General features: G+C 40.4%; 1 protein-coding gene across 13 annotated transcripts in view; it reads left to right on the plus strand.

The window, feature by feature from the left end:
- The window catches only part of CTNND2 (catenin delta 2), a 1,164,839-nt gene that overhangs the window by 743,610 nt on the left and 407,807 nt on the right, over positions 1 to 13,422 (plus strand). For all 13 annotated transcript variants that reach the window (XM_037893329.2, XM_037893327.2, XM_037893326.2 and 10 more), the window contains one exon: positions 10,811 to 11,063. In XM_037893329.2, coding sequence (XP_037749257.1) covers positions 10,811 to 11,063 — 253 coding nt within the window. The remainder of the gene's footprint in view (positions 1 to 10,810; positions 11,064 to 13,422) is intronic.

Raw genomic sequence — 13,422 nt, forward strand, 5'->3', positions numbered from 1 at the left:
TTCTTTCCCTATTTTATCCACTGATCCTACCTCATTTTCACTAGCATTCACTATGTTAGATGACCAATCACCATCAGCCTTTTTGTTGAAAAACTAAACAAAAAGTCATTTATCACTTCTTCCATTTCCACATTTTCTGTTATTGTTCCCCCCTCACATCATTGAATAACAGGCCTACCCTGTCCTTGGTCTTCCTCTTGCTTCTAATGTACTTGTAGAATGTTTCTTGTTACCTTTTATGTCTCTAGCTAGTTTAATCCCGTTTTGTGCCTTGGTCTTTCTAATTTTGTCCCTACATACTTGTGTTATTTGTTTATATTCATCCTTTGTAATTTGACCTAGTTTCCCCTTTTTGTAGGACTCTCTTTTTTCAGTTTCAGATCATTGAAGATCTCCTGGTTAAGCCAGTGTGGTCTCTTGCCATACTTCCTGTCTTTCCTACGCAGTGGCATAGTTTGCTCTTGTGTCCTTAATAATGTCTCTTTGTCAAACTGCCAACTGTCTTCAATTGTTTTTCCCCTTAGACTTGCTTCCCATGGGATCTTACCTCTCAACTCCCTGAGTTTTCTAAAGTCTGTCTTCTTGAAATCCATTGTCTTTATTGTGCTGTTTTCCCTCCTTTCCTTAGAATCATGAACTCTGCTATTTCATGATCACTTTCACGCAAGCTGCCTTCCACTTTCAAATTTTCAGCCAGTTCCTCCCTAATCAAATCTAGAACAGCCTCTCCCCTAGTTGGTTTCTCTACTTTCTTAAATAAAAATTGTCTCCCATACTATACATTCCAATAATTTATTGGATAATCTGTGCCCTGCTATGTTGTTTTCCCAATAGATGTCTGAATAGTTGAAGTCCCCCATCACCACCAAGTCCTGTACTTTGGATGATTTTGTTAGTTTGAAAAAAGCCTCATCCACCTCTTCTTCCTGGTTAGGTGGTCTGTAGTAGATGCCTACCATGACATCACCCTTGTTTTTTACCCCTTTTTGCCTTACCCAGAGTACATACCGTTTCTATATGAGGCAACACCTCCTCCCTTTTTTCCCTGTTGGTCCTCCCTGAGCAAGCTGTTCCCTTCTATACCAATATTCCAGTCATGTGTATTATCCCCCTGAGTCAGTCTGTGATGCCAACTATGTCATAGTTGTGTTAATTAACTAGCATTTCAAGTTCTTCCTGCTTCTTCCCCATATTTCTCGCACTAGTATACAAACATCTAAGATACTGATCTGATTTCTTCCTGTGTTCTCTCTTGTCTCTCTCCCTTATCCCTACTATAACAGCCCATGCTCCCCCAAGATTCCAACTCATCTTCCAAGTCTCCATGTTTTTGACTTACCTGCAGGCTTTTGTCACCTGCCCCCGTTGAACCTCGTTTAAAGACTTCCTCACTAGGTTAGCCAGTCTGTATCTAGATATGCTCTTCCCGTTCCCCGATAGTTAACCCGATCTCTGCTTAGCAGTCCTTCTTCCCAGAACAGCATCCCATTGTCAAGGAAGCTGAAGCCCTCCTGGCAACGCCATCCTCGCAGCCAGGCATTCACCTCCAGGATGCATCTGTCTCTGCCTGGCCCCCATCCTTGACCGGAAGATATCGAAGGGAACACCACTTGAGCTCCCAGCTTCTTCACCCTTACTCCCAGAGCCCTATAGTCACTTCTGATCTGCTGAGGATCATACCTCGCAGTATCATTAATGCCCACATGGATGAGAAACATGGGATAGTTGTCAGAGGACTGGATGATCCTTGAAAATCTCTCTGTAACGTCTCAGATATGGGCCCCTGGCATGCAGCACAGCTCCCAGGATGCCATGTCAGGCTGACAGATGGGCCCTCAGAAGAGAGTCACCAACCACCACTACCCTACGTTTCCTCCTGGAAGTGGTGGCTGTGATCCTCCCAGCCTTGGGTGTACGTGGCTTCTCCTCCTCCACCTTTGAGGGTGATTCCTCATTGCTTGTTGCCAGGCAGCATAATGGTTCTTAATCCCTATGGTGGGTGGGTTGGGGGAAGGGGTGGAGCACAGCCTGCTTCCAGAAGTAACCAGCAGCCAGTGTCCTCCCTGTGTCAAGCAATAGCCTCCTCACCCAGTGGTGTGACTGCTGTCTTCTCTAGGTGGATAGCTTCCTAAGCCTTAGATGTCTCCATGTGAATACTCTCAAGGAATTCCTCGTGAGCACAGAATGCTCATCAGCCTAGCCACCTCCTCCTGTAGCTCTCCCACCTTCTTCCTGAGAGATTCCACCAGCACATACCTTTCATATTGGACAGTCCCCCCAGCCTGGCTTTCTGTGAGTGGGAAATGCAGGATACAGTCTGCAAATCCACACCAAGATCTGTGTAGAGGCATCCATGTTCAGGTTGTCTGTCTGGATACAGGTGCAGGTGGAGGAGACAGGAGCAGTGCTGGCACTGGCGATGCAGCTCTTCCTAACCATAGCGATTATATTATGACTCCCTCCTACAAACTCCCTCTCAAATTCCCCTGTTTGCTAGTGCCCCTTGCTTGCTTAGCCTCTGGCTTTTAAGGCCTTCTCTCCTAGGTCAGTCCTACCCCTTCATTAATCACAGAGGGGGATGGTGATCACAAGGCTGATTGCAGCTGATCAAAGTTGATCAAGGATGATCCAGGGAACAAAGGCTCAGACAGTCGGCAAACACACAATCCCAACTGACCCTGTAAATTTAAATAACTACTGTGGTGCTACTTCAAAGCAATTATATGTTCATTTAGAGCAGTGGTTTTCAACCTGTGGTCTGTAGACCTCTGGGGGTCCAGAGACGATGTCTAAGATTTTCAAAGGGGTCTGCACCTCCATTCGAAATTTTTTCGCAGGACACAAACGAAAAAGGTTTGAAAACCACTGGTTTAGAGAAAATGTCACTCTTGAAATGTTGTCTGGTGGTTATATATGTGATGTTATATTTTCATGTAGTTTTGTTAACCTAACATGGTGTAGGTTTTATTTCTTTATCGTTTGATGTATTTAATGGTTCAGTTCACTTCGGCATAATTTATATAGAGAACATTTTCTGTGCAATTTGAAGGTGAATAAAACAGCTGAAACTAAGAAGAAAAATGGAGAGAACTGTTCAGCCAACCATTCAGGATAACCAGATTAGTAACCCTTTCATTTGAATACAGAGAGTATAAAGCATCCAGTTATTGAGGCTGTGAAAGTGCAGCAGGATTCAGAAACTGGAGAAGTTTATGATTGCAAAGATCAGGAACTTGAAGATTCAAGAAACAGACAAAATGGTACAGTAAAGAGAACACAGAGGAGATAATTAAGAAACTGAAAATTGGAACAGCCTGGGCTATATTGTGTCCTGATTTAGCTTCAGGGAATTAAGAGTTGATCCTTTTCTGAAACTCAAAGACTGGATATCTGCACAAGATGTGGAGTGTCCGAAGACAATATATCTTAATCTGGAACTCAGCAATTTGAATTTATTATTGTACTTTTTTCCCCTCTTTTTTAGTGCAAATTTACGTTTAAATGATAGAACTTTTGGGGGCTATTTGGTTTTAACACAGAATATGTGTGTGCTACCAGAAAATCCTAAACACACCCTGGGAGAGATCCCTTACAAATCAGCAGATTACAGCATCATTTGTTTCTTTTCTATAAATTGAATTAAAGTTGATTTTACATTTATTCCGCTAAAATTCTTTTTTTCTATCTGGAAAAGTTCTTACTTTTTTGAGACAGCATCAATGGAATGTAGTTCACCTGTAAATAAATATATTACCACATTCATATTGAAAGATTTACAGGATGCTAGATTTGACTATTCATGTTTACTAGTCAAGTGTTCCTGTCACACCCCGAGCTTCATGATAGCATTTCAAGCATTTTTTTTTTTACATTAGTACAATTGCCAAAAATCTGTTGCTTGCACTATAACTTCTAATTGGCAGTTTTGGAGGAAATTAAATACACATTCCCCAAAAGGTGATGAATGCAGTTTACTAATAAGAAGCAGAGAATATAGTTTGAATATTGTGCTGAATATTATGCAGAAAAAAATTCTGATTTTCTACTTGTTCCTTAAATACCACCACAATGACTGTAACTGTATTGTTACAGCATGGTTTTATGACATTATAAAAGCATCATGAAAATAACTTCTGTTTAAAGAATATCACATTGTAGGACATATTTTCAAAGGGGCCTCTATTTGGCGCACAGAAATTTGTGTGTGTGTAAATTAAATTTTTACCCACACTGATCTGCATGTAGACACAGTCAAGGCCTCTTTACATATGCACAGTGTTAAAAACAAATCATGTAGAAAAAGAAAACTGCAAAACATTACATTCAGCTATACAACAGGCATTGTGAAAAGGACAAAGCATCAAGAAAACATTTGTTCAGTAAGAATATGAGATGGATTATATGATTTGTGGAGCAAAATGTTGCAAGATAGTATCCCTAATTTATACAATAACATGGACCAAATAAATCAGTGCATTAAAAAGAATGCAGCAGAGGAATCTGTATACATTTACTCTTAGCTTTTGGGGGCCTGATCGGAAATACCTTACTCTTTCCAAATTCTCTTTGACTTTCATTGAATTCACAATAACTCCAATTTCCATCTGTGGGAATTTTGGCTGAACAAAATGCTTGGGTATGAAGCCCTAGTATCCTTTCATAAGATATATCTGAATTTTCACTACAATATAAGTGTCACTGCATCCAGTTTGGTGTTGTGGGAAAAACAGAGGAAGAGATGTAAGGTGCTTATTCTACACATACACAAGCAGTCAGGAGAGCCCTAACAAGTAAACAAACCTAATTTGCCAAGACCCACATCATTTCCTTAAATGGGCGTCACGTATGATTAGAAGGCCTTTCTGGGGTGTTCTCACAGCTTGGCCAAGATTTCTCCATAGTAGAAAACAATTTTCCTTTTCCTGTGATTCATACACCCAGCTTCAGGAAGTGTTCCATTCCTCCCCTCCCCCACTAGCGATGAAGGCCCAAGATAAAATAATAGTGAGATCTTCATTACAATTTCTTGATTGCACTGCTTAGACACAGTTTGTAGTTTGTAGATGTTGAAAATTGCACTTAGAAATTTCAGGATAAAACCACACTTCCAGCTCAAGATTGAGACTCCCATCTTTAGACATCATCTCTACATCTCAGTTAAGCAGCTCCTGTTGAAAATAACAGATTGATAGATATTTAGAAGGTTCAGATGTCCCTTATCGGTCCAGATTATCTGTTACACTCAGTTTCTACTGAGTGCATCATAAAGCAAGTACTATGCCCTAGCACTAGTGCAAGTTAGAGCCCCTAAGGACTGCCCACTAGCTAGGGTTATCTGGAACACTTCAGACATCAGCCACTCCGCCCTATCAAACCTGTCCCTGCACCAGAGTGTTGCAGGGAGGAAAGTATAGGAGCTGACTACTCTGGGGGATTACATTGCACCAGAAGACTCTCTCCAGCTGTGGAGTTACAGCCAGTCTGAACAGTGCAAATGGAGCAGAGTGGGCCAGAGCATCTAACAAATAATGTTTACCTGGTGCCTTCACCCACCTAACTCCAGTGTAAGCCTTGGAAAATTTGGCCTGAATTTAAAGTGCAGGAGCGTATGCATGCACAAACGCGCGCACGCACACACACACACAAATATAAGGAAGCAAGATAGGCCACAAATGACAGATTTAATCTGAACTTTCTGGATCTTTGTACTTCCTATTTTTTGTGACAACAGAAGACTCTTGGAAGTGACCCTGTAGCTCTGTCTACATTGGCAGGGCGGGATTAACTTTTTGTGGGCTAGGTGCCAAACATGTTTGTGGGCTCCCCTGGGGAATGAAGAGGCAAGGGTCAAGAGCACAGGGGGCAAGGTAGATTTGATTTAAATCATGATTTGAATCACTAATTAGGAAGACTCAATTTAATCATGGTTTTCTACATAAAAGTGCATTCTTGTTGGTTGTTATAACCTTAATACGTATTCTTCACAACTCAGAGATAGATGAGGTTCACACTATACATTTTTAAACAGTGATTTACTTTGAAAACTTTTCAGATGAGTTTTACAGCTATATAAGAAAATGATTGTTTGGTTATTTCATTTACCAAAGGTAATTGAAACAGATTTATGAAGTCATTGGGAGGTGAACTATCTCCAATTCAACAGGTTAATCATTAATATTTGGAGGATTTTCTTGCCAGACTGCATTAGGAGGAGAACATCACCAGACAGACATTTAAATTGTATTATTTAACCAAAACAACAACGTTAAGTATTCTGGATTTTTTTTCTTCAACAGCAAACATAATATTTTAACAAAAAAGCATATGTCCCTTGCTTCTCACATTTATCTCCAGACTTCTTCTCCTTGCCCAGATCTATTCCGTCCCCAACAATCTTCTATTTTTGAAACTTTTCACTTTTAAAGAGAAGTAAGAAATTGACTTTGAGTACACAAATTTCCAGAGGGACCATCGAGTTGAGGTCTGTTATTTCTCACCTGTATATATTATTTAGTTATTTAAAAACATTTTTGCTGTTAACAAGCATGTTACCTCTGGAGACACAAATCCACAGTTTGAGAACTGCAAAACTAAGCATCTCTGGTGGTATCTTCTAGACTGAGCACTAAATCCCGTTGGGTAGATAGAAAGATTAACCTAAATAATCTATACAGAAGCCTGTGGAATTCCATAAGATTGGGTCCCTAATCCATGAACTATTGGAACTCATTTACAAAACTTTTCTTAAATATTACATGAATATATTGTCTCATACTATAGAATTAGAATTTATAATCCCTATTCCATGATGAGATATAATGTATCTTAATTAAAACGATCTTTAGATAGGTTTATTCCTCAAAAATCGGATTTAAATAAAAAAAATCTGATTGTTTTGATTTTTTTTTAAAAAGTCATTGATTTTTATCCACCCTGACAAGTGTGGCATGGGTGGGGGGGAAGGATTGGTCCCCAGCTGGAGTGAGGCAGGGGCCAGGGGCAAAAGCGCAGTGGGGCAGAAGCTAGGGTTGGTCCCTGGAGCAAGGGAGGGGCCGGGGGTAAACTGCAAGGGCAGCAGGGCTGGGGAGGGGGTAAACAGGATCCTCCCCCCACAGAGTGGGTAGCTACCTTCTCCCTGGTTCTAGCCCATTCTCTTTGTCTCTCTCTGCACTGAGCTGAGGGTGGGGGTGCACTGAGCACAGGGCTGGGGGTGCAGGGTCTGGGAGGCAGTTAGGGTGCAGGAGCAGGTTGCGGTGCAGGGTCTGGCCAGGAGCTAGGGTGAGGGAGGGGGCTCAGGCTTGGGGCAGGAGGTTTGGGTGTGGAGTGCTTACCTGGGGCAGCTCCCATTTGGTGCGAGGGGTGCAGGTGGGAAAGTGGGGGGGCAGGAGCTCCCGTTTGGTGCTCAGGATGGGGGTGGGGATGTGGGGGGGTGCAGGAGTCAGGGCATGGGGTGTTGGGGGGGTGGGGATGTGTGGGGGGTGCAGGAGTCAGGGCATGGGGTGTTGGGGGGGTGGGGATGTGGGGGGGTGCAGGAGTCAGGGCATGGGGTGTTGGGGGGGTGGGGATGTGTGGGGGGTGCAGGAGTCAGGACTGGGGGCTGGGGGTGTGTGAAGGAGTCAGGGCATGGGATGTGGGGGGGCTGGATATGTGTGGGGGATGTAGGAGTCAGGGCTGGGGTCATGAGGGTGTGAGGGGGTGAAGGAGTCAGGGCTGGGGGTGTGTGAGGGGGCGAGTGCACTGCAGCTCTGCTCCTCCCCCTCCCTTGCATGGGCGAACAGCTGTTCGGTGGCAGAGGGAGGGAGAGGAGGAGGGGCAGGAATGCCCCATGCTGATGGAAGAGGCCGGGGAGGAGCTTGGCCGTCAGTGGAGCCTGCCCTGCTGCAGCAGGAGCCCCAGAAGCCGGCAGCACCAAGCTTCTGCCCCCACAGGAGAGAGCAGGGGGCGGAGAAAAGCAGGCTGGGCCAGGGCTCCTTTGGAGCATGGGCCCGGTGCCATGGTAAATCTGGTACTATATTAGAAAATGAACTATTGCTCACAAAATTACCTGGCTTTAGTTTTCAGCAGCCCTGGGACAATTTGTGGTTCCAAGCAGACCTCTTTGTTTTCAGCTGAGCTTTACTTTGTTTTGGGGGGTTCATTCATATCCAAAAGCCAAAGCAAAATTCAGGGGGTGTACGAACCCACATGATTTAAAACCAAATAAAAGAATTGCACAAACATCTCCAAACTGAACCTTCTGTGTTTCAAACACATCTACTTAGGCCCACCTTGAACATGTGCCTACTCTTCCTTACCCGTTCACTGGAGACCTACCATAGTTGAAAAGAAAGCAGATCTTAACAGGAATTTCTTTAAAGGTTTGTTTTATCTGGTCAACTATTGGTCTTATTCTTTCATATTCTAACTACCACAAATCTGTGTACATTATAATAAAATTCAAAAGGAAATAATAGCCTGTTAGGACAACATAATTATGAAAATGAAGCCGAATGAGTCAAAAAGCATGTAGGTGTTAGAAGTGTGACAACTAGCTTCAGTTCATACAGTTGCCTTATTGATAGCAGTACAAAAGAGGAAATAAGATGGAAACAAAATAAGTATCAACTATTTTGTTACCGCTTCATTGAACTGTGTTGCAAGAAAAAATGATGAAATACATGGGGCAATGTGGTAATGAAAGGCAATGAAAGGCCTCCTTTTTAGCAGAGTTCTTACTTAGAGCTTTTTGCAACACTCCAGATTTCAATGAGAGATCAAAAGTTGAAAGCATTCCCCATGTCATAATTCCATCTCCTAAATATCAAGATCTTAATGCAGTTCATCGCTCTTCTTTTTCTTTCATTTCTACTTGTTATTTTTACTACTTTTTCCTAACTTCTGCTTTTTTGAATAATTTTCTTTTTTCATGTGACACTCCATTTTGTTTCTCAGTTAATGTTACTTATTCCCTGCTATGAAAACGCTGCCACCTTTTCTGTATCTTCTTAATGTAATACTGCTGAGTCCAGGAATTTTAGTTTGGTTTGTGAACAGAGTTTATCAGTATTCAGATATAGTTATTGCATTACAAGTGATCTCTCTTCGAAACAGAAGTTTATTCTTAATATATATCTTTTTATTGGTTATTCGTTAAGGAAATGTACAACATGAGATAAAAGACAATATCAAAGCAAGATTTTTCTTTATTGTATTTTCATATAGACTAACCTAACTTGATAGTATTGTATTTTTATGTTTGTTAACCAACAGATTTTCAATATTATGACGTCATAACTGTTATAACATAAATTCTGTGATTCAACTCACTGTTCATATACATCAAAATGAAAAGTACAAAAAAAAAGGAAAACTAATAAAAGACAGAAAGATACTAAAAGACATACTCTGGATGGAAAAAGTATCTTAACCTTGGCAAGTACTAGTGTTAGATGGATACTATCATACAAGCACTATTAACTACTTTTTGAGTATTGCATTTTTAATTTTTACGTATACTGCAATATGAAACCCTTAAAGTTGTTTCATGGAACTTAATGAAGTATGCAAATGATTTGTAATTATGCATCTGAAATGTAAATGTGTGTATCAAAAGAAATGACAGGGAAAATTATTATGAGACCTGGAACTTGAGGATGCATGTTCACCTATAGACCTATGATTTTAACATAATCAAATGATCCTGAGCGTGGACCCATTGCCATTTATGGCAGAACTTCTGTTGCATTTGATAAGAGCAACACTGGGCCCATAATGAGCTCATTTACAGTGCATTTACTTTTTCTGCTGCTCAGAACTCTCTCATAAACAGGAGTGGCTTTTTATTTGTACTTGTTTCAGGGCCAGTAGGCCGTATAGGAACTAATCCTACAGTCCTTACAACAAGAATCTAGTTGACATCATCAGTACCGCAGAACGTGGGTCTAAAATTGCTGCTGCTAAGAACCCAGTACACATGGCATACTGAAGTGTGCTTTACTGTAGTGGTATAATAAAAAAGATAATGGACTCTGAAGCAGACTAACAAGATTTTTAAGGTGCAAAGTCACTGAGTCACTTTAAATCTGTTAGTTAAGATGCTCTGAACTGTTGATACAATAAATGTCATTAGTACATTTCATTACCCTTTTAGACAGGTAGAGACAAATGTGCATAGTGTAATTCTCTTTCAGAGTGAAGTAGCAGATAAGTGAGTCTTGTTTATAGTGATATCAAGAAAAATTGTTAATGCAAGTAGGGCTGTGTGTTGAATATTTTACAGGAACTGGGACCCCAAAAGTGGGATGACAAGTAATCCCTATATTTGTTTCATCTTTAACAGTCATCATTTTCAATCCAGACTTTAGAGCCTGGTTCTACTCTCCTTTGGTGGGAGTTTGAGCTGTGTAAAGACTGCAGAATCAGACCCTTAGAGCTGTTGAAATTTCGCTCAACTACTCCCATGCTCTTCTCATGACGCATAGAAAACTTGCATTGGGATTTTGCTGCTTGTATATTTTTTTTAACTTCAGATTAACTCATTCTTGAATATGATGTAAGTAATTCAAAGCCCATCTCAAAGAAGTGTTTCTACCTAATCTCTGTGTAACCATTTTAAATATTGTTTAGTCTATGAGTAGCATGCTATTTAGCATTTTCACTTGACAGTTATTTACCTCACTGCTTTCAACTATGACAGTGTTGTTCTTTTTTTTCTCATTCTTTTCGAACCCCTGTTTATATGTGTGTATTTTTTTCCTCTGCCTAGACCTGGTTAACCATTTCTGTGAACAGGTCCTCAATTTTTTACTTTGTCCCTACTTTCCTGTCGTAGCCCCATCTTCCCCTGGTGTCGACTCCGTACCCTTACAGCGCACAGGCAGTCAGCACGGCACACAGAACGCAACATCGACCTTCCAGAGGGCCAGCTATGCTGCAGGCCCAGCCTCCAATTACGCAGACCCCTACCGACAGCTGCAGTATTGTCCTTCTGTTGAATCACCATACAGCAAATCTGGGCCAGCCATCCCACCTGAAGGGACCTTGGCTAGGTCACCTTCCATTGATAGCATTCAGAAAGATCCCAGGTGGGTGAAACCTTATTTTGTCTACCATTACATGTTGATAAAGAAGGGTTATAACTGCAGTCTACTTGTGTTTCAACTATGGTGTATTATTAAAAAATGAAACAAAAATTGTGATTTGTCCTACAAAAGATTCTTTGTTTGAATTAGAATTATCTGTTTTAATGCTTTTTTTAACATGTTCTTGTGAGCTCTCCTTTAAAACAAGATGGTCTTCAGTACATACATTTATCTACCCTTGCTAGGGCCTCCATGTGAAATACTATGAAAAGAAATTATGCTATGACTATGGCACCATGAGTCTTTGAATCTTAACTGTGATGGCTTAGGTTTTCCTTTGCTATTCAAGGAGAAATTTTGTTCTTCTGTAAATGTTTAATAATGTGCAAAGTGGCACCTGAGTGCAAGGCTATGAGAATAACAGTGATTGAGAGATAGAACATATTCAGGTCTATATTTCATCTGAAGATACTGTATCTAAGCTCTGCCAGTACATGACAGCAGAATGATTTGCAGTGTAATTTTCAATAAATGATTATTGCTGCTTTCTCTTCATAGAAAATATTGGCCTCTATGACACATATGCACTCCGTGGTTGTATACATATAAATATAAAATATAGTCATCATTGAGTTCTCTAGGTATACTGTAAATCAAAGAGTATGTGCTTGATGGCAGCATTCTAAGGGGTGAATTGTCTTCAGTTATGACAGTAACAGAGATGGAGGTATTAACAGCACCTCTTAATTTGATTGGTTGTTTTTGTCTGGTTTTGTGGTGCAAAGGATCAGTACTTTTATGGGGTTTTTATGATTCTTGTAAGTTAAATCGTTTTGAAGTTGAAATCAGACTCTTGAGAAGTTACATAATTAAGCTTTTATTCACAAATATTTGACTTCTTAAAATCTGTATTCATTTGTTCAGGATTTTCTGTGGTAGATATTGTGATTTTGTTGCATGGTATTTAGCAACAGGAACACTCAAAAATGTGTCCCCAACAAGGTCATTAGGGAGGCGTTTGACCAACAAGATACATAAGATAAAATGGCAAGATTTTCCTTCTTTCGCTATAGAAATGACCGGTTCATAGCCTTGACAGCCTGCACTCTGTACATGTTGACTATCTGTATAGTAACTGCCTCACTAGTCCAAGAGGCCAAGAACAGATTAACTGCGTAGCACATCAGGGACACTACTGCTTCTAGTACCAGCTCATTATGCTAGTGACCCACTTCTGATGTGGGTATAGCTGCTGTCTCCTTATCCTTAACTCTTGATGCTACACCATATGTTTGAATGAGAAGAAGACAACAGGCCCTGTATGTTTTAGGTTTATATATATATATATATATCTTGGCATTCACAGAAAAAATGTCATCACACTAACATAATTTACCCACCTAGAAGGGCACTAAATACTGACATTTCTTCTATGGTGTTGAATTCTTGACGGGGATACTACAGAAGGACTTTTGCATGCTACAAAATTCTGCCTTGTAACAATACCTTGTTAATGCCTTACAAAAGATGTACAGGAACTTGAAATATAAGAGAAGAATGAGATTGATTGCAAAAAATACATTTAGGAAAAATATATTGAAATGAAGGAAAGCATGTGTACTATACTATAGTGGTGTTAGACATATGGTTTAAAAAGATGTAATCTTTGTGGAAAATACACCATTATCACTGTAATGGTCAGCACCTGCATAGGTTATATGCTTAGCAAATGTCATAGAATCATAGAATACCAGGGTTGGAAGGGACCTCAGGAGGTCATCTAGTCCAAACCCCTGCTCAAAGCAGGACCAATCCCCAATTTTTGCCCTAGATCCCTAAATGGCACCCTAAAGGATTGAACTCACAACCATGGGTTTAGCAGGCCAATGCTCAAACCACTGAGCTATCCCTCCCCCTCAAACTTGTCAAACTTGTTCCTTTTGTAAAATGATTTTGTTTACTTTCGCTTGGTGCTCTAGCCTTATTTTGTAGCCCGTTTTGTTTCTCTTTTCCTTCCAACCTAGTGCATGGAATTATATGAATACTAATTTCAATCAGAATGTAGGAGATGGAATATTGACATCCACAGATGTAAATAGAACTTGGTAAGCTTTACACAGGAAGAAATTTGTTTATTTACCATTTTTCATTTCATGAATTAATCATAAACAGGCTGTGATTTTTACATTTTTTTTTTGTAACAGGGATTTATATTGTAGCTTTTACAAATGTATTTCATGCTGTAAATTACTAGTGAGCTACTGACTGCAGCTATTGCTTCAAGTATTTGCTATCTTCATATTCACAGATTGTGTTATTTGGTTGGTTACCTGAGTCACATGATAGTGTTCTGAAAAGCAAA

Source organism: Chelonia mydas, chromosome 2, assembly GCF_015237465.2.
Source record: "Chelonia mydas isolate rCheMyd1 chromosome 2, rCheMyd1.pri.v2, whole genome shotgun sequence".
Classification (NCBI taxonomy): domain Eukaryota; kingdom Metazoa; phylum Chordata; order Testudines; family Cheloniidae; genus Chelonia; species Chelonia mydas.